The sequence below is a fragment of the Synchiropus splendidus genome, chromosome 11, assembly GCF_027744825.2.
Source record: "Synchiropus splendidus isolate RoL2022-P1 chromosome 11, RoL_Sspl_1.0, whole genome shotgun sequence".
Lineage (NCBI taxonomy): Eukaryota > Metazoa > Chordata > Actinopteri > Syngnathiformes > Callionymidae > Synchiropus > Synchiropus splendidus.
In genome coordinates, this window is record NC_071344.1 from 10511611 (window position 1) to 10529754 (window position 18144).

Below are 18144 nucleotides of genomic sequence, written 5' to 3' on the forward strand. Positions count from 1 at the left end.
GACATCAGAACAAAATTCTGCATTCACTTGGTCTTTGATTGTTTTTATTTGAATTAAAAACAGAGCTCGGCCCTCTTATAAAGGATCTTTATCTTTTGGAGGACTTGCTTCACTTAAGGCCAAATAACAGCAGTACGTAGGTGTCAACACCATCAGGTACGGAAATCCAAACACCTTCAACTATCAAAAGTAGTATATAGAACAAGAGAACGATAAAAAATATCCCCATGCAGGACATAGAAAAAGACAAACACTGTACAATATATTAAAACCCTTGGAATCATTTTACGTGTTGTACAACGTGGCAGAAAGCTGGTGGTCTGAAACCACAGGCAGTGGAGAGGAGAAAAAAAAAGCGTCGAGTGGAGGCAGACAAAAACAACTGGAGGAAAACTGTGTTCAGGAGTCAAGGTTTGGACACGAGGGAGGGAGGACTCGACGGGAATTGGCTCGCACCCACGGGTGGTCGATGACGCTTTGGAGTGACAGACGATCGGTGGGGTTGTGGCGGAGAAGTTTGGAGATCAAGTCTCTTCCACCATCGGAGACGTTCTTAGGAAACTTCAAATCCACCTGCAGAAACAAGAGAATGGTCAGACATGAGCACAGGCCTGCCCAGCCCTTGACATGAAAAGAACACACCAAACCTTATTTAACCCCGACACCATGCACTATTATGCTTTTGAAATCTCAAAATTGTTATTGAGAAAAAATGTGTAGTCATGTTCAGGCTTTTAGCTAGGACTTTGTCACGCCCAGCCCAAAACCCCGCCTGAGTCCATTCCCTCCTGACACGCTTTGTGACACCTATCTCCCTGCGCTCCTCTGGGCTGTTGTCTGCACGGCACTGGGGAGCGGGCTTCGTACAAAAATAAAATAAAATAAAAAAGCCCTCCGATTTGGTTGTGAGTTCTTTTTTTGTTAAGTTCTGTCATCAGTGTCAGGCATCCCTTCAATAACAGTGCGCTTCCATGTTGCGAGATGTGGATAACTGCAAGTAAACAAATATGCCAGTAAACAAATATGGCGACTGCGATGGCTCATACTCGACAAAATGACTGGGCAAAAACACTTTTTTTCATGGAAACCAGTGTGATGGCGCTACGAGTAGAGCATTATACAGGCACTAACAGACATTTTTTTTCAAGTTAACCAAGTGTAGAGATGAGAAATTCAATGTTTCATGTCTCTCATATTTAGGGGTTAAATTGAGCTGTCTGTCCGCTGTATCTCAATAAATGATCATTAAGTCTTATTCTATTCTCAAAAACATGATACATACTGTCAGTCCTTTCTCTTGCATGATGAAAAACATTTTCAAAATTCTCTCTTCTAAAATGGTTGTTTTTCTTTGCCTTATTTAATATTTCACGAATACTTTGACCATTTTAGAATTTGTTGATGGTCCCTAACTGATGCCGGGTTGTGGTCTTAGCGCGGAAGAGGATGCCGTCGCCAATACCGGAGGGGAACCCCGTCCAGTATACCAACTATTTTCCACTAAGGCGTTTCGCCGAGGCTGAAAAAATGCAGCGTCAGAGAACATATGAGGACCACTCCATCTAATAAAATAAACACTGATCCTGAGACTCAGAGTCGACCAGTGTCATTATCAAAGGTTCCCTGCATTAAAAATAAGTTAAAAACTACGATCGTAAACCAAAGTCCACCGCACGCCGGTGTCAGCTGTCAAACGGCGCGGAGAGCATGGCGCGTTGTCGCGGTCTCGTCATTTTCACGTGTGCAAGTACAATGCAGCGGGTTTGTCACGTGTCTAGCGGATTTAGCGTGAGATGCAGAATTGTCATTGTGGAGATTGTATTTGGCGGTATATCATGTACGATGAATTATCGCCCATCCCTACTGAGTAGGGAGACAGTCTAAAGCCTGTACAATAAAGCCTATTGTAATGACAAAACTTCAACTGACCTTTGTAATTCTTTTGTACGTCTCCGTGTGACTGGCAGTTTCAAATGGGGGGTTGCCCACCAAACACTCATAGCACAAGATGCCAATGCACCACAGGTCCACCTTCTCGCTGTGTGTGTGGCCTTCAACCATCTCAGGAGGAAGATAATCCAGTGTTCCACACATTGTCCTGCGCCTGTGCAACAATAAAGAGGTTGATAACATTAGTTTGTTAAATTACAAGTTAGTAAGACAATTCAGACAACTCTTACCTCAGAGAAGGAGCATGGACGGACCAACCGAAGTCGGCTATTTTGAGTTCTCCACGATAACCCAGGAGCAGGTTCTCTGGCTTGATGTCACGATGAATGACTTTTTTCTCATGGCAGTATAGCAGGGCATCTGATATCTCCTCCATGTACTTTGAATGAAGAGGTCAAGGTTTTGCATGAGACACCTTTCAGTCATATCAAAATAACGTGTTCCTCTTACTGTTGCAGTGCGCTGGTCATCAAACCGTCCAAACTTCTGCAGCTCCTTGTACATTTCCCCTTTTGGTGCATATTCCAGCACCAAAAAAACCCTTGTCCGGTCATGGAAATAATTGTAGAAGCGCAAGATGTTGGGATGCCTGGAAATCACAAGTGAAAATGACACTCATTTTAAGAAAAGAGAATAGCAGTTGCATAGCATGAGCTCAGCTGGTTTTTGTCTTACTTGAGATGGGCTTGGATCTCGATCTCCCTCCTGAGCTGGTGCTCTACACCCTCCTTCTCCATTTGGGACTTAAACAACACCTTGAGGGCCACAATAGCTTGTAGTTTCTTCACTCTTGCAAGGTAGACATTGCCAAACTTTCCTTTCCCAAGTGGCCGACCGATTTGAAAGTCGTTAAGGGTGACTTTCCTAATAAGGAGCACAAATCAGTACAACTCCGAAATAATAACAAAGAACACCACAATGATAAAGCTTTGATCCTTACCTACTGGCAGATGAGCCGACACACTCTCTCCCTGGACCTAAAGAAAAGAAAGTTGAATGAAAACCAGAGCTTTCTCTGTGGATCCACTGACATCTTTTAGTCCGTAAACAAACCTCTGATATCTGGATGGGGTCTCACCATAACACGTTGAGGCCCAGACACTGCGGTCGAGGTAGCAAGCTGATTTGAGGACAGACAAAATAAAACATTCATATTTGGCAAATAGGCTAAGACAAGCACAAACGAATGCACGTCAAATACACAAATTCTGTAGTCACAAGCACACGTGTACAAGCTGAGAGGCAAACAAAAGTACACATTAGACAGAGACAAGGTAACTTCAAGGTAAGGTAGTCACAATTGGTGGTCACATTTTCTGAATTTTCTCAGGCTCATAGTAGTACAAAGCCATATAATGAGATTTAAGTGGAATTCCTTCACTTATACAGTTATTGAAGAGAAATGTAAGCCATTTTACCTCTGGAACTATTTTGTGAAGCTACAATGGATTTGAACACTTATATTATCTTACCGGCCGTAGAAATCTTCTGGGCTCAAAATTCTCTTTATTCTGCGAGGAGATAAATACATGCAACTGATGTCAACATGTTTAATTTTACTTATTTATAAATCATTGTTGACTACATCTGCTTGACCACAATTCGCATCGCAACATTTTACATTGAAGAACACTAAAAATGACGAAATGCACCAGATTTTGCCAAATGCTATTATATAAATATTACATAAACATTCAATCGAGTGTGCAAAAGTGTCTTAGAGCAGACGACAAGGACGAATTGTTGTGCACAGCATGCTCTTAGCAGGAAAGAAGAAGCTGGACTGACTGAACCGTGATGTTTAAAAGGAAGCTCATGAGAATTGGACACTATAAATGCGTGTTCGTCATCCTATGTCTACGTTCGACGGGGATGGATCTCATGTACGACGAGGTCTTGTTTAGAAACAACACGAGAGTCTACCTCACCCCTTTTTCCACCATCTTTTTTTTGACCGATTCCAAGTTAGCTCGTGATGCTAAACAGACACTATGACCCTCGATGCTAAGTCAAGAAAACATGTTTTATACGACTAACGTTGCTTATCTATCATTCGTATAAACGTTTCCAACGTTACCTGCATGTTGCCGAACAGAACAGTCCGTGTAATCCTCCCACTTAAACCTGACAAAGCTCTCGGTCTGCTGTACGATTCGAATTGCTTTGGCCGCCAACGTTTTCAAAAGTCTGTAATGTGGCCGATCTCATTGGTCTGCTTGCAACGCATCTGTAGCTCCTATTGGACAAAGAGCAGGCACTAGGAAACACATGATTGGCTCATACGCAAAGACCCACCCCCTCACCATTTCCGGACAGGAAATAAACGTTGTGTTTTCGTGAATTTATCCAAATCAGAATGATAAGCGAGTTGATAACCAGTTAATGGATAGGAATTTTTACTGATGAATTTAGTTTTGTTTTGGATAAAATAATTCAGACTAGGGCATAAATCGACAACAGCAATACGGTCATAAAATATAAGTATTGTTGTTTCAATGATTACATATCAAAAATACGTTAATATTATTATTATTATTATTATTACTATTATTATTAATAATAATACTAATGTAATAATAATAATAAAGAAATGACTATCATTCACACTCCTTAAGCGAAGTTCCTTCGCTTTTACCACCATTGGGTACTTTTAAACTTCCAATTGTCAGTGGGTGAAATAGACTACTTTCTGTTCTATTACATGTAAATGGCTGAAGTTCATTTACAAGGGTTTATGTATTTTATAATAATGATGTGTCCACATGCCAAATTTAAGGGTTAGGATTGGATGAATACTATTTTGCAGAATCAGAATCAAATATATTGCCATGGTCAGTGGGGATCCCACCAACTAGGAAAGTGTTTTGGAATAAAGTGCTGTCAATAAAATATAATAGAAATATATAAAATAAAATAACCCGCAAACAACAAAGGCTGATCAAGAGTTCAACAGTCTGACAGCAGAGGGGAAGAAGCTGTTGCTGAGGCAGGAGGTTCTGGTCTGGATGGACCGTAGCCTCCTACTGGAGGGAAGAGGAACAAACAGTCCATGACCTGGGTGAGAAGGGTCGGCTCTGATCCCACCTGCACGTCTCTGGGTCCTAGAGACATAGAGGTCATGCAGAGGTGGCAGGCTGCAACCGATCACCTTCTCAGCAGAACGCACGATGCGCTGGCGAAGCTTGTCTTCAAGCAGAGCTGCAAGAATTGTGTTAAAAGCAGAGCAGAAGTCTGCAAACAAGATCCTGGCATAGGTTGCTGGGCAGTCCAGCTGCGAGCTGCCTCCTTCTCCCATCTAATCTGGCTGAGTTTAGCTGTGAACCAAGGTTTGTCATTTGCATAACTCACCTTGGTGCGCGTTGAAACTATGCACTCTTCACAGTAGCTGAACCATGAAGTCACAGCGTCTGTATACTCATCCAGATTATTGGTCGCAGCCCCAAACACCTCCCAGTCTGTGGTCTCCATACAAGCCTGCAGCTCCTCTTTAGCTTCACTTGTCCAGATCCTCATGCTCCTCACAACAGGCTTTGTCAGCTTCAGCTTCTGCTTGTATGTGGGAACAAGATGAACCATCAAGTGGTCAGACAGTCCCAGTGCAGCTCACTATAAGAGTTGCCTACACCTATACCTATATATAATACCTATAAATATGCCAATACAGTTTTGGCGGGTATCAGTATGATCAATTTAGGCAGGTATTATTCTGTCTCATAAAATCTTTTGACACATCCTTTTATGAATGACATGTCTGACTCATTGTAGTCACTTTAACATCTCCTCTGGTCAGGAAATGAAATACCTGAAAGGCCCATGTTGTAGAGGTTCTTCTCTGCCCGCCCCATCTTTGGCCATATAGCTGCACAAGCCTCACTGCTTCCTTGTCTTGCTTCTCGCCAGGTAATCCATGGTGTCCATATCTTCCACCACCCACGACGGTGCCATCTGGGTCAGCATCTCCGTACCCATGTTTTGGGTACGTTCATCATCATTTCGTTGACACCACACTGTGACATGTTGAATTTCCCTCTAATAAAGGCCATCTATCTTTGAGGTTCCAGCATCTTCTATACCTCTCCAACTCAGGAACTCTCCTTCGGTGCCTTTAGTAATGAACCATATGTCCATAGCTTTGGAGACATTAACCTCACAGAAGTGATGCTTCTGTACCACATGGTATCCGAAAACTCTGACCGTACTGGCGGGAGGAAGGCTGAAAGTAGACCACTTTATGATGCAAAGTTGATGACGAAAGAAACAAGAATGACTATCTGCGCACCGGAACTTTAGAACATGTCAAACAAATGTAGCCAATCTTTATTATTTTTGTGTGAATTAAAGTACTGGCATCGATTTGAGAATACACCACAATAAAGGCACACCACAATGTCTCAAAGGCAATTTATTGTTTTCTTAATGGGAAATAATGAAAACATTGAAAAGATAATTCCATTTAAATCATTTAATTTCAAGTGTAAAAGAAAGCAAATTAAGAGTGAGAAAACGTGTACGTAAACAGGCTGCATGTCACGCCTGGTACTTATTAAAAAAGTAAAAGGAAGCAGGTGGCTTGTTGCTGACTGTTTGTGGTGAAAGCATTACTGTATGTCTCAGGAACAGCAATGGCTTATATATACTACCAGCCATTTAATCTACCGTATTAGCAGTTACACATCTTTGTTTGTTTTTTTTCAACCTCATTTTCATTTTGAGATTTGTAGGTTTCTATGTTTTAATTAAAAACACACCAGGAGTAATGTGGAAAAACAGGAAGGTTATGACTCCCGATGTCTGTAAAGAAGGGATAAAGCAAATATGCCTTTTGTGTTTACTAACTAATGTTTTTTATTTAAATGTCACAAAAACATTTAATCTTGAGTTACCGCCAAATGTCAATGTCATTTTCAGTAACTTAAAACGTATATCTTGTTTGTTCATTTAAGAGTCGATGAGTGTATAAAACATTTTAAAGAAAATTAAGCCCATAAGGTTTTGGCTGTCACAATGGTGCAGTAAAAAATTATCCCGACCTCCGCTACATAGGAGGGAAAAAGAAGAATGCCAGCACGTGAAACTAGGTGATGCCATACAGTACACCTGTTTGAAACCAGGGATTGGGATGATAATATTTTCTCTTTTTTAACGATGGGTCTTTGTGCATTCTCAGCGTCAAAATGTAGGGAACCTGAATTAGGCATTGTACCCTTCAGAAAAGTGATTTTGAAACAGTTGCATTTTGGCAAAACCACAGCAGTCCATGGAATGGCTTTTCCTTAAAAGATGTATTGTTGAGGTCAGCCACTGTTTTGCAAAAAGTGGTCGGTTTAGTCTGTGTTTATCTGAACTGAGCAGTTGGTGAATACTAAAGAGCAGTAGGGTAACAAGACAGCCAATGAGCGACGTAGACGTGGGATGGGATCATTGGTGTCTGGTTTGTTTTCATCGCTGTTTACTTCTTTGTCACCATCTTCTTCAACTGCCTGAGCTTCCCCTTCAGCACCACCACCTTCTCCCTCCTCGGCTGGTGGACATTGTCTGGGCTGAAAGGTCACATCAAGGAACTCTAATCTCCGGAGCCCCCGCAGCATTCTGCAACCACGTACAATCTGCATCTCGCTGAGGGTGCAAGCCCGCAGACATAGATGCTTCAGGTCTTTCAATCGGCTGGCACAGAGTAAGCCAGGCCCTACCTCCTTTCCACCCAGGCTGAGCTCCTCTAGCCCAAGCCAACCTGCACCAAGCCCCAGAGAAGCCATCTGTACCTGGTAGCCTGGCCGCCCCGTGATGCAAATTTCTAAAAACTTGAGCCGAAATAAGCCTTCTATGCCGGCAGCACCTTCCTTAGCGGCACAGTTTCTCAGTGCGTTAGCGGTCACACGGAATGTGTCATGCAACTCTAACCGAGTGAGCTGCTCCCACGTAGTGAGACTCTGAAGATGCTCGTCAGTGAATGATGGGACATAGTTAAGAACTAACCTCTCGATTGAGATTCCTGACGTACTCCCTATCCCTTTGCCTTTCGATTTCTGCCGTGCAGCAACACTGGAGGTTGCTTCAGCACTTGCAGGTGCAGTTGTGAGACTTTGGCTGAAGAAGCCCTGTGGCAGCTCACAGCCGCGCAGCTCCAGGACCTTCAAAGAAGGAGGAAGGAACCGGCAATTTGGAAGACTCCTCAAGTCTGCATGGAGGAGGTAGAGCTTATTAAGACGAGGGCACTTTGAGGACAATGCCTTAAGCCAAGACTCTGAGAGGAAGGTGCCTCCTCGGGCAGAAAGCAGCAAACCACGCAAGCGTAGACACCTGAGGCCACAGCCCAGGTATTGGCGCAGAAGAACCCAAAGTATTCGTGATGTCACCTGAATAGACAGATCATTGTAAAAAAATGGGAGACAAAAAAGGGGGAAAAAAATCAATTGGAATACACATACACAACGTTCATATCTGCATGTACAGCACTGTAATTGCTAAAAGATCATAGTTTTTATGAAAAGGATGATTTCATTATCCACAATCATTATGCCTTATTCCAGAGTTCATCGTTTAACAAACATACACGAAGCCAAAATCACGCTGGTGAAAGAATTAAGGACCATAAAAACAAAGGCATTCATACCCCTTTCCATGCCCTCAGATCCACAACTCTCCATAATCTTTGGTCTTTTACAAGTCGCCTCCACCTCTTACACACTCTAAAACGATGACAAAAGACAAATAGCGACATACATATTAAATGACAGAAGTCGTTCTAAACACGGTTGCCCAGAAGGCCGAGAACTCCTAAAAGACAGGCAAAGTGATTTCATGAAAACATTCTCACCTCCCGGCTCGGACAAGTTCACGGACACTCAAATACGATAACACATCTATCAATATGTTCTCTGGAAAGTAGTCCAAGTTACAGGTTACATAGTCGTCCATTTTGTAAACAAAACCGTCGAAGCTGTTACACGGACTGGTTTCGCTGTGACACACCTGCAAACATCCGCGAGAAGTCCGTGAGAAACAAGCGCTCGATAAAGTTGGGCCTCACGGCAAGAAAAAATATTTTTGTTGAAACAAATAACTATTATTTACTAACCAAAATTATATGTGCATTGAACAATATATATTGGATTAGTGAATAAATTTAGTCGTATAATAGTTTTTGACGACCGTTGACGTTATTATGTTGGTACGCATGCGCGGCTTACCGGAGAAGATGGCGACCAGCAATGGTGGAGGAATGGAAGTGGACGGGGCAGGCAAGTCTATTATAAATTAAAATACGACGCCTGTCTTGTTTGGGGCAAAGTATGCTTGCAGATAACTGTCCATGGGCTTATTAGTGTTATTGTTTTTGCCTTTGAAGTACATTTGAGACACACACTTGTCATAGTAACCCTGAATAAATCGTGTCTCTCAACATCAGTTTCGATATAAAGCTCATTTTTTCCCATGTTAAACGTGTGGTTCTCGGTCTTAAATGGGAATGAGCGTCAATAATAGGCCGAGACAAGGCGAACGTTTGTTCTAGTTGGCTCGTCGGTATAGTCGGTCTATAATTCTGTCTTGTTCAAAAGTCACACTTGACTTAATGTCTCTCAAGTTCTTATGTTATTTATCTAAATATGACCTGTAATATTTCTATTTTGAGCCATGTGTTGTTTTATTCGCTATAGCTTACGGAATATTGTACATTAAACTGAATAATAATTGGCAATTCAATGCTATTAGGTACGATTCAGCCTCATGGTTAATGATTAACATTTTTATATGCCTGCAATATCTGAAGGTTGGTCTGTTTAAATAATAGTCATCTGGAAGTTGAGAACTGAAATAAAAAAAACAGATAATTTTATGACAAATATTGACACAGTAAAGAACATTGATGCAGATTCTTTTGATATGAAATGACTTTAATTGGTACCAGTATTTACATATATTACCATAGCTACTTTTCATTTCACATCCGGCAAATATTATGCTGGAACCCAAATGTACAGGTGCTTGGTGAGTTTCAGTTCACCATCTCTGGCCATCATTTTTTGAAACTTTATTTTGCTTCCCCATAGCCAGCCCCAGTGTCATGGCCTCTGGTGTTACTGGGAGCGTTTCAGTGGCATTGCACCCGCTGGTGATCCTTAACATATCTGATCACTGGATACGCATTCGCTCACAGGAAGGACGGCCAATACAAGGTCAGGTCACACCATATTGTTTTATTTTGTGATGTCCTGTAACACTGTTTTTTTGTTTGCAGTTATTGGTGCCCTGATCGGAAAGCAGGAAGGTAGAAATATTGAGGTGATGAACTCTTTTGAGTTGCTTTCTCACACAATCGACGACAAGGTGCATATTGATAAAGAGTACTACTACACCAAGGAGGAGCAATGTAAGTAATGGGGAATTTAATGGGGACGGTAATTGTTTACTTGCATGGCGTGCTGGTTCATTCAAATGTACTTCAAATGATTTATCATATTTGGCAAGCATAACCACTTAAACATTGTCTACAATGCACTGTCTGGACTGGAACTGTAGCAAAATGCCGTTTAACTCGAGCGAATAGCGAATAGTGTGCAAGCAATTGTATTTGAGTACTCACCGATACCGAATACTTACGCCAATACACATGAAGTCAGAGTCAATAGTTTTTTTCATTTTTTTTCCATATATATTGTTATTTGAACAACATTACTCAGTATAAGTATTTTTCTTGTACATAGGTGACAGCCACAAGTTTCACTGCAGTACAAACACAAATTTTTGTGTCACAAAACTGCGTGGTGCTGTAAAGTGGTTTCAGTTTTGTGGTATTGGTGGCCATTCCATGAGTACTCAAGCCCCGTATTGAACTGATACTGGGCTTGAGTATCGATATCGGTGCATCCCTGGTTGTAATATTGAATCCATTGTGAAAATGTGCTTGGACTTTTATAGGGCACTCTCTTCTCAGTGATGACAAAAATGCTTGTCTTACAGTCAAACAGGTCTTCAAAGAGATGGAATTTTTGGGCTGGTACACCACAGGAGGACCTCCTGACCAGTCAGACATCCACATTCATAAGCAGGTTGGTAAAATGGTGTTTCTCCTGAATTTAAGTGGCTGGTACTGCGTGACTGTTCTCTTCGCATTCACGAATATTGTTCACTGACATCATGTCTAGTAGAGTAGAAATGTGAGACCTGGGTCCTGACTCCTTATATATATATGTATATATATATATATAAGTATGTATGTATGTATGTATGTATGTGTGTATATATATATATATATATATATATATATATATATATATATGTAATATGTATATGTATATATATGTGTATATGTATGTATATGTAAGACTGTCTTACATGCAGCATGTCACAATTGCAGTGGAGTTTGTGCAGGGATGCATCAAAAAGTGGTCAGAAGTGTGACTTCATTTTGTTTACTGATATGATGCCAGAGTTTTTCCCAATGAAATACTCAACTTTCATATCACTAATTCAAATGGCTGTCACTTAAACAGTTGGCGATTAATTCATACTAAAAACGAGAAATCTCATCATGGTGACACGAGGTTTTCACTCCTCTAATTTGTATATTATATCACCAGGCGGCAGCCATCGTGAATTACACAACTTACTTACAGATGTTTATCTGATCACTGTCGGTTTACTTCCTCATGTCTTAAGCAATACTCTTACTGTGGTTCATGGCGGGACCCCGGACATTTGTCTTAGCCCTATTAGAATGCTGAAAAAGTTGTCACGTGTGGTGAGAAGCTTGCATTCTCAGGATTTACGAAAACCCCAATCCAACCTTGTCATTTTCATATTCAAAACATGAACCAGGTTGAGATTGAGCTTTGATGCAGTGGACGACTGGTCCAGTCTAACTCATGTGCCTTGGTCCTCCTGCCAGGTCTGTGAGATCATCGAGAGTCCGCTCTTCCTTAAACTCAACCCCATGACCAAACATACTGATGTGAGTCGTTTCCTTTCTTTGGATGTTGCCGACCTTTTTCTAAGCAATGTTTTTTTTTGTATTCTTTAGCTTCCTGTTAGTGTTTTTGAATCTGTGATCGACATCATCAGTGGCGAGGTACTTGCACCACACAATTGCTTTTTCTTTATTATTATATTTATTTACCATTTTGACAATGTGACTTTGTAATGACCTGTGTCTTCCATGCTAGGCAACCATGTTGTTTGCAGAGCTGACTTACACTCTGGCCACGGAGGAGGCGGAGAGAATCGGAGTCGATCATGTCGCCCGAATGACTGCCACCGGCACCGGAGAGAACTCAACAGGTGAATAGTGATATGTAGTTCAACGCCAGAAGGTGCAGAAGGCGTAGAAGGCATCAAGTTCTATGTCGATACTTGAAGTCCCTCGTCGATGTTCTGTTTTTATAAAGATCAATACAAATGATTGCACTTCTCCTTGGACACATTTGACTCGTGACACTGTGCCATTGGAGGTGGGCAGCGTTATATACTTGCCCTGCCGTTGGTGGCCCTCGATTAATAAGGTCTGGAAGTTGTTTTATTTGATGTCTAGTTATTCAATGTTATTATACTGAATGGACAGATGTGATAAGGAAATGACTTCATAATCATATTGCTGTGCTTTATATGCTGCTTAAAGATGTGAAAATGAATCTATTGTCAATGAATAACACTTGATATGTATCACTGTAATGAAGGTTATGCCTTTTGATACTAATTTATAACTCTGAGAGTCAAAAAAATTATAAATGCACCAGTAGTTTAAATTAAGTGCGATTTGATTCCAGTTTCAATGTAAAATATATTAAATTCCAATTGAAATAACTTTATATCCTAGTAAATGGTGAATAAATATATTTAAATCAATTTAAAAAATAATAATTTCCAGTGGCCTCATGTGGCGCATATCTGTTGCTCAGGTCGGCACTGCAGCTTACAGTCAAAAAACTATTATTACTGTTGGTGAACTACTATAAGATATTAGAAAATGTATAAGTTCTATTCAAACTCATGATGAAAGTAAAGACAGCATCTGAGTTATTCTCACTTGCAGGTCTGTTTGGGAAATGTAACTGCAGAGTGATGTTATGGGTGTTTTTGAGCTCCGATGATGACGGAGCAGAATCTTTGCTCCTTCTGCCCAAATGTTTTTACAAGGTTCTGCCTCTGCTCATAAAATGGTAGTCTGCTGTTTATGAGGGGATATTTGTTCTCCTCATCACCTATATTCTTGTTCCCACAGTGGCTGAACACCTCATCGCCCAGCACAGCGCCATAAAGATGCTCCACAGCCGAGTGAAGATCATTCTAGAGTACGTGAAAGCAGTGGAAGCAGGTAAGCCAACCAACAGGAGCTTTAAGAGGCCGTCTGGAAAACAGCTGCTCTTAAATGGGATGTGTCCTCGGGTGGTTAAGAGAGGCCCCAGTGAACACACCTCCACAGAGTTATCTTTGGCCCCTCCAACAACTCATTTTCCTTTCCCCGACTGTGTCTGCCCTGCAGGGGAGGTGCCATTTAACCATGAGATCCTGCGAGAAGCCAACGCTCTGTGCCACAGACTCCCTGTTCTCAGCACCATCAAGTTCAAAACAGATTTCTATGATGTGAGTCGCACTTTTCTGATTTATGTGTATGCACACAATAAACGCAAATGAGAAAACATATGCACATCACACACATATACACACACAATAAACACAAATGAGAAAATATATGCGCATCACACACATATACACACACAAAACCCAAATACATTCTAATGTCAAACCCATTAAAACACAGCAAACATTAAAAACGTTCGTGTTAAACTCTTCCAGCAGCGTCTTCTGCCATTCCCTCACACTGACACTTCCAATGACAGACAGGGGGCGCAGTTGAGACTGACCAGTCTCTTTTCATTCGTGCCAAATCCATACCTGTTATTTCTAGCTCTGACTTCCTTCTGACTCTGTTTTTTCCGAGCAGCAATGCAACGACGTGGGCCTCATGGCCTACCTGGGCACCATCACCAAGACCTGCAACAGCATGAACCAGTTCATCAACAAGTTCAACGTTCTGTACGACAGACAGGGAATCGGGCGCAGGATGAGAGGGCTCTTCTTCTGAGCCGACAACAACAACTGCACTTTCTCCTCTGTCTGCTTGTTCATTTGGATTTGGGTTTATCACCAACAAACACACACAGTTGAGAGTCTGTCCCGTTCCATCACAGGGGGAGAGCACGTCACTCACAGGCTCTCACTTTAGCGCAGAAGCAGATCCGGTCTTCATGATATTGTTTTACCTGTTTGTTTTATTGTTTGTTTCTCTATGTAATAAATAATCTGCTGTTTTTTCATGCGACTTCATGGCTGTTTTTTTCACTCTAAAAAGAAAGACTCTTAAAGAAGTTTATTGTCCTGTTTTTGAGATCACATGTTAAGAAACCTCAAGTTGCTGCTCTCTGGAGTCTGGGAACTGTGCAGTGTGGTTTCACATCAGCCATGTTTGTCCTGACTGCATTCTCCTTTTACAAGTAACATCAGATTCCAACAGACTCCCAATTGTGATTGTTTTTATTCACTTCATGTTACAAAGAAAAAACCCGATCAAAGTTTCCTCCCAACCAAGTTTACACATACTTTAGACTGACAGGTGTGAACATGTGTGTGTTCGTGGCTATGTGTAAAGATTGTGACAATCTGGAGGCCTTTCCAGGGTGTCCAATATATTTGCTTGATGAAGTGCTACTTTCCTCGTGTTCAGACAACGCCCGGCCCGTAAAAAGGCCAGTCCGTGGAAAGGCAGCTTACGTGGCGCTGTAGGTTTATAGTCGGTTTTGAAGTGGAGTTCCTGCTGCTTGATCGCCTTTGGAGATGACAGAGAGTCGCAGCAGGAGACGGCGCTTTAGGTTCAGGCGGAACATCCCCCTGAAGTCTGCCTTTATATGGCCATTAAACAAACAACTTAAAAATAATGGCCTTCAGATGTTAGCCAGCGAGAGAGGCAGCTCAACAGGCTGCACCTCATCCAAACTTGAAGTGAAAAGCATCAGTTTTGTTTAAATCCACGCAATTTGTTGGGGGAAAGATTTGGACTGGAGACGGAGAGAGCAAGACCAAGAAGTCGAAGGCTGTAACTTAGTTATGCTTTAATGCAAAAACCTGATGGCAAAAATATGTCAATGTGCAATGGATCACAGTCTGTTTTCGGTTGCGTCCTACTGGTCTTCTTCTGCAGGCTCGTCGGCGGGCTCGATTGGCTGGGGGTACTGGAAGCGGACAGGGTCGTAAAGGTCATCTCTGGGGTCGTAGGGGAGTGGGTGGAAGTAGGGGTGTGGCAAAAGGAGTTTTTTCCCTTTAGGAGGAGGTGGAGGAGGAGGGGTCGGCTCCGCCGCTGGTTCTTCCTTCTCCACAACTGGAGGAGGAGGCGGTGGCGGGAGGGCCATGATTTTTCCTTTGACGGGCCTGGGCGGGTGGTCGATCAGGCAGTCGGGGTCCCAGTAAGGGTCACAGTCGTACTCCATGCCTTTGAAGATTCGGATGGGAGCTGGGGGGGACTTCTTGACCAGGACAGGTGGAGGCGGAGGGGGTGCGGACTTCATAGGGGGCGGAGGGGGTGCGGACTTCATAGGGGGCGGAGGGGGAGGTTGTGCCTTCACAGCAGGAGGTGGCGGGGCTTTCTGAGGGGTGCAGTGCGGATGGTATCGCGGGTCACAGAGTACCGGGACCGCGCCGGTAGGCATGTAGACGATGTGGGGCTTGCAGAGAGGGTCTTTGGTGTTGCACAGATACAACACGTCTGCCTGAGAGATCACCGGGGCGGGCGGGAGTGGGGGGGCGCTGGAGGGAGTGGGCGGTGGCTCGGTGGCCTTCGGGACACCTTTCATCGGAGGAGGTGCAGGGACGGCCTTGCAGTTCTTGTCGGTGGCGGGGTCGCACATGAGGACGGGGAGTCCCAGCTTGCTCTGGAAGTAGGAGGCGTTGGGGCCGTAGGTGTGCTCCAGGTACCTCATCTGCTGGTAGAGCATCCGCAGCTTGTCAATCTCGTACAGCTGGAGGGAAACAGGACAGCGGCTGGTGAGGCGGATACGGAGTGGAGCGAGGAGCAACACCTTCTCAAGACACATCTGATCGTTTCATCAGGAGAGTGTTGGACAGTGAAATCTGTCCGCTGCTGTGGGGGTCACTGTGACCTGAACGTGCGTCTCACCCCCTCAGTGTGGCCGATGCTGCTGTAGTAGCGGTAGTAGGACTGGAAATCGGGGTTGTTGCGGTACCACCTGGGGTCCACATTCCTCTTGGGTCTGGAGTGGGTCAGGAAGTCGTTCGCTCTCTCGGAGTCGATACTGACGTCACCGACAGGAACCATCCCTGTCGGGGGAGCAGAGCAGGAGGGTCACGGCCTTCACATCTGTACGGCACCGTGCGTGAGCCAGCGCGTGACTGAACTTACCGTCCTGCTGGATGGAGCTCAGCAGGGATTTGGCCACCAGTCGGCCTGTGACAGACGGACAGGTCACATGGTCATCTCATGTTAGTTTAGACTGATGAAGTTGGACTCACCTGGAAGCCATGTTAGACACAGAGTCCCCACCAACCAAAGTGTAGTCTTCATCTCACCCCTTCACACACAGATACACTCATTAGTTCTCAAAAAAGCATTAGAAACGACAGAAATATCAATATAATGCAAGTTTATTCAACAGGAAATTTGAAACAAGATGAATATCAGACGTAACATGTTTGTTTTGAGAGACCCTCCTAGACATTTCAAACAGCTCAGACAACGAAACATTAAAAAATTACTTTACCCCAATTTTCTTTCCATTTTAAATGACACGGTAGGAATAGTCCAGTTTGAGCTATTTTCTCTAAAAATGTAATGTATTTCAATACACAAAAACAATAAATAGATGCCTTTAAAAGTGAGTGAAAAGTATGATTATTCGCGATTAGATTAATTCTAAAACCTATAATTAATTACATTAAAATCCAGTAATAATATGACTGAAGATTAAATATGCAACACAGTTTAAATGGGGCAATAATAATAATAAATATTTAAAAATATGATAATTTTTGCAGTACAGCGGGCTTTAAAAACTATGGTAGTCGCAGAGAATTAGAGTAGAGATTCAGAAAGTCATTTTCAATACATAAACATGAATAAGTGAGAGAAACTGTTTCAGATTTGGGCCCAATCCTGCAAATTCCATTTCTCTGATAGCAACTTAATGCTTTTAAGAGACACAAGATAGAGGCTTTTCCAGAGTGATGACCATCATTATTACAGCTACATGCAAGTTTTAAAGGACCAGCTAAGACACATCATTTGCTCTATCACAAGCAAAGGTGTAAGAGATTTAAACAAGTTTGTTGTCGAAGCAAAATACATAGAAAAGTAACTGCTATGTTCCATTTCCAAAGCTCTTCCAGGCCAAGCGTGAAATGGCCGCGGTCACTCACCTGCCTCAGCAAGCCGCCTCTGTTCCGTCTCCTCCTGCAGACGTTAAATACTCAGCAACGTGTCGGCGGAACAAAAAATGGCGCGGCCCCATAGCACGAGGGGTCTTTCAAACGGCAGCCCCAGCCCCTCCCTCCTCTAATAATGCACTTTAATAGGGGCCTTGGTGCCAATTACAGATAAAAAGGCCTCGAGGTCTGAAGGTCGTAAAGAGCAGAGTCCTCGCGTGGAAAGTCTCCATCAAGTCTGCGAGGAAACAGTCGCCCGCTGAGTCGAGTGCAACTCCTGGGGAAAATGGTGCAGACGAGTCACGAATTTCAGCCAGGACACCTGGAGACACTTGCTCTGTTGGGTCTCAGCAGAGCGACACCCAAATCTGCTTCTTGTTTGCAGCTCGGCTCACGTCTTAGATTCAGCAAGTTTGGGCCCAAATATTCAGCTGCTGGAACTCTGGTAACAGGTTGAGATCAAGACTGTTGACGGGGAACTTCCAAACCAGATTTGACCTGCAGTGTGTGGTGCTCCACAATTTGTGGTCATCTTAAACCAATCGCCTGAGTTTGGAATGGATTTTTGTATCGTGATACACACAAGGCCTTTGTGTGAAGGACGGAAAATGTCAAATAAAAAATGTAGGCAACAATATTCTGGGACAATGTTATAAATATTCTTCAGGAGACATTCGAATGTAACACTCAGAGTGATCAATATTTATCGAAAATCTTGATGCTTGCTACTAAAAAAGCTATTACAAGGAACTGGTTGAAGGCTGA

The 18144-nt window shown here is 42.9% G+C and overlaps 3 protein-coding genes across 5 annotated transcripts; 1 reads left to right on the plus strand and 2 right to left on the minus strand.

Moving 5' to 3' along the window:
- Positions 1 to 27: 27 nt before the first annotated feature.
- Positions 28 to 8917, minus strand: aurkb (aurora kinase B). 3 transcript variants are annotated; one of them, XM_053879515.1, is made up of 10 exons: positions 5753 to 6184; positions 4028 to 5496; positions 3423 to 3461; positions 3004 to 3070; positions 2891 to 2927; positions 2626 to 2814; positions 2401 to 2539; positions 2181 to 2329; positions 1930 to 2104; positions 28 to 573 (listed from the first exon to the last, which is right to left on the minus strand). In XM_053879515.1, the coding sequence occupies exons 2-10, from the start codon at positions 4031 to 4033 to the stop codon at positions 400 to 402; spliced, it is 975 nt and encodes a 324-aa protein (XP_053735490.1). In that variant the 5' UTR covers positions 4034 to 5496; positions 5753 to 6184; the 3' UTR covers positions 28 to 399. The 3 variants fall into 3 exon arrangements, 1 of the variants encoding a protein (XP_053735490.1); XR_008416109.1 differs by lacking the exons at positions 28 to 573; positions 1930 to 2104; positions 2181 to 2329; ... (3 more) ...; positions 3004 to 3070; positions 3423 to 3461 and adding exons at positions 8564 to 8639; positions 8768 to 8917 and having other exon boundaries at positions 5753 to 8306; XR_008416110.1 differs by lacking the exons at positions 28 to 573; positions 1930 to 2104; positions 2181 to 2329; ... (3 more) ...; positions 3004 to 3070; positions 3423 to 3461 and adding exons at positions 8564 to 8639; positions 8768 to 8917 and having other exon boundaries at positions 4028 to 5499; positions 5753 to 8306.
- A 1088-nt stretch (positions 8918 to 10005) lies between these two features.
- Positions 10006 to 14269, plus strand: cops6 (COP9 signalosome subunit 6). Its single transcript, XM_053879516.1, has 9 exons — positions 10006 to 10127; positions 10190 to 10321; positions 10912 to 11000; positions 11840 to 11902; positions 11972 to 12019; positions 12114 to 12228; positions 13169 to 13261; positions 13430 to 13530; positions 13892 to 14269. The coding sequence occupies exons 1-9, from the start codon at positions 10016 to 10018 to the stop codon at positions 14030 to 14032; spliced, it is 894 nt and encodes a 297-aa protein (XP_053735491.1). The 5' UTR covers positions 10006 to 10015; the 3' UTR covers positions 14033 to 14269.
- An 856-nt stretch (positions 14270 to 15125) lies between these two features.
- Positions 15126 to 16522, minus strand: LOC128767047 (uncharacterized). The gene is made up of 4 exons (XM_053878746.1): positions 16471 to 16522; positions 16361 to 16405; positions 16118 to 16278; positions 15126 to 15959 (listed from the first exon to the last, which is right to left on the minus strand). The coding sequence occupies exons 1-4, from the start codon at positions 16520 to 16522 to the stop codon at positions 15126 to 15128; spliced, it is 1092 nt and encodes a 363-aa protein (XP_053734721.1).
- Between the last annotated feature and the right edge of the window lie 1622 nt (positions 16523 to 18144).

Excerpts from the sequence above, each read along its gene's own strand:
- aurkb (XM_053879515.1), bottom strand. Across the intron at positions 2,540-2,625 it reads GAGATCCAAGCCCATCTCAA|GCATCCCAACATCTTGCGCT; the intron begins GTAAGACAAAAA and ends TGTGATTTCCAG. Across the intron at positions 2,330-2,400 it reads ATGACCAGCGCACTGCAACA|TACATGGAGGAGATATCAGA; the intron begins GTAAGAGGAACA and ends CTTCATTCAAAG.
- cops6 (XM_053879516.1), top strand. The coding sequence starts at position 10,016 with ATGGCCTCTGGTGTTACTGGGAGCGTTTCAGTGGCATTGCACCCGCTG. Across the intron at positions 10,128-10,189 it reads GGAAGGACGGCCAATACAAG|TTATTGGTGCCCTGATCGGA; the intron begins GTCAGGTCACAC and ends TTTTGTTTGCAG. Across the intron at positions 13,531-13,891 it reads TCAAAACAGATTTCTATGAT|CAATGCAACGACGTGGGCCT; the intron begins GTGAGTCGCACT and ends TTTTCCGAGCAG.
- LOC128767047 (XM_053878746.1), bottom strand. The coding sequence starts at position 16,522 with ATGAAGACTACACTTTGGTTGGTGGGGACTCTGTGTCTAACATGGCTT. Across the intron at positions 16,279-16,360 it reads GAGCTCCATCCAGCAGGACG|GGATGGTTCCTGTCGGTGAC; the intron begins GTAAGTTCAGTC and ends CTCCCCCGACAG. Across the intron at positions 15,960-16,117 it reads GCATCGGCCACACTGAGGGG|CTGTACGAGATTGACAAGCT; the intron begins GTGAGACGCACG and ends GTTTCCCTCCAG.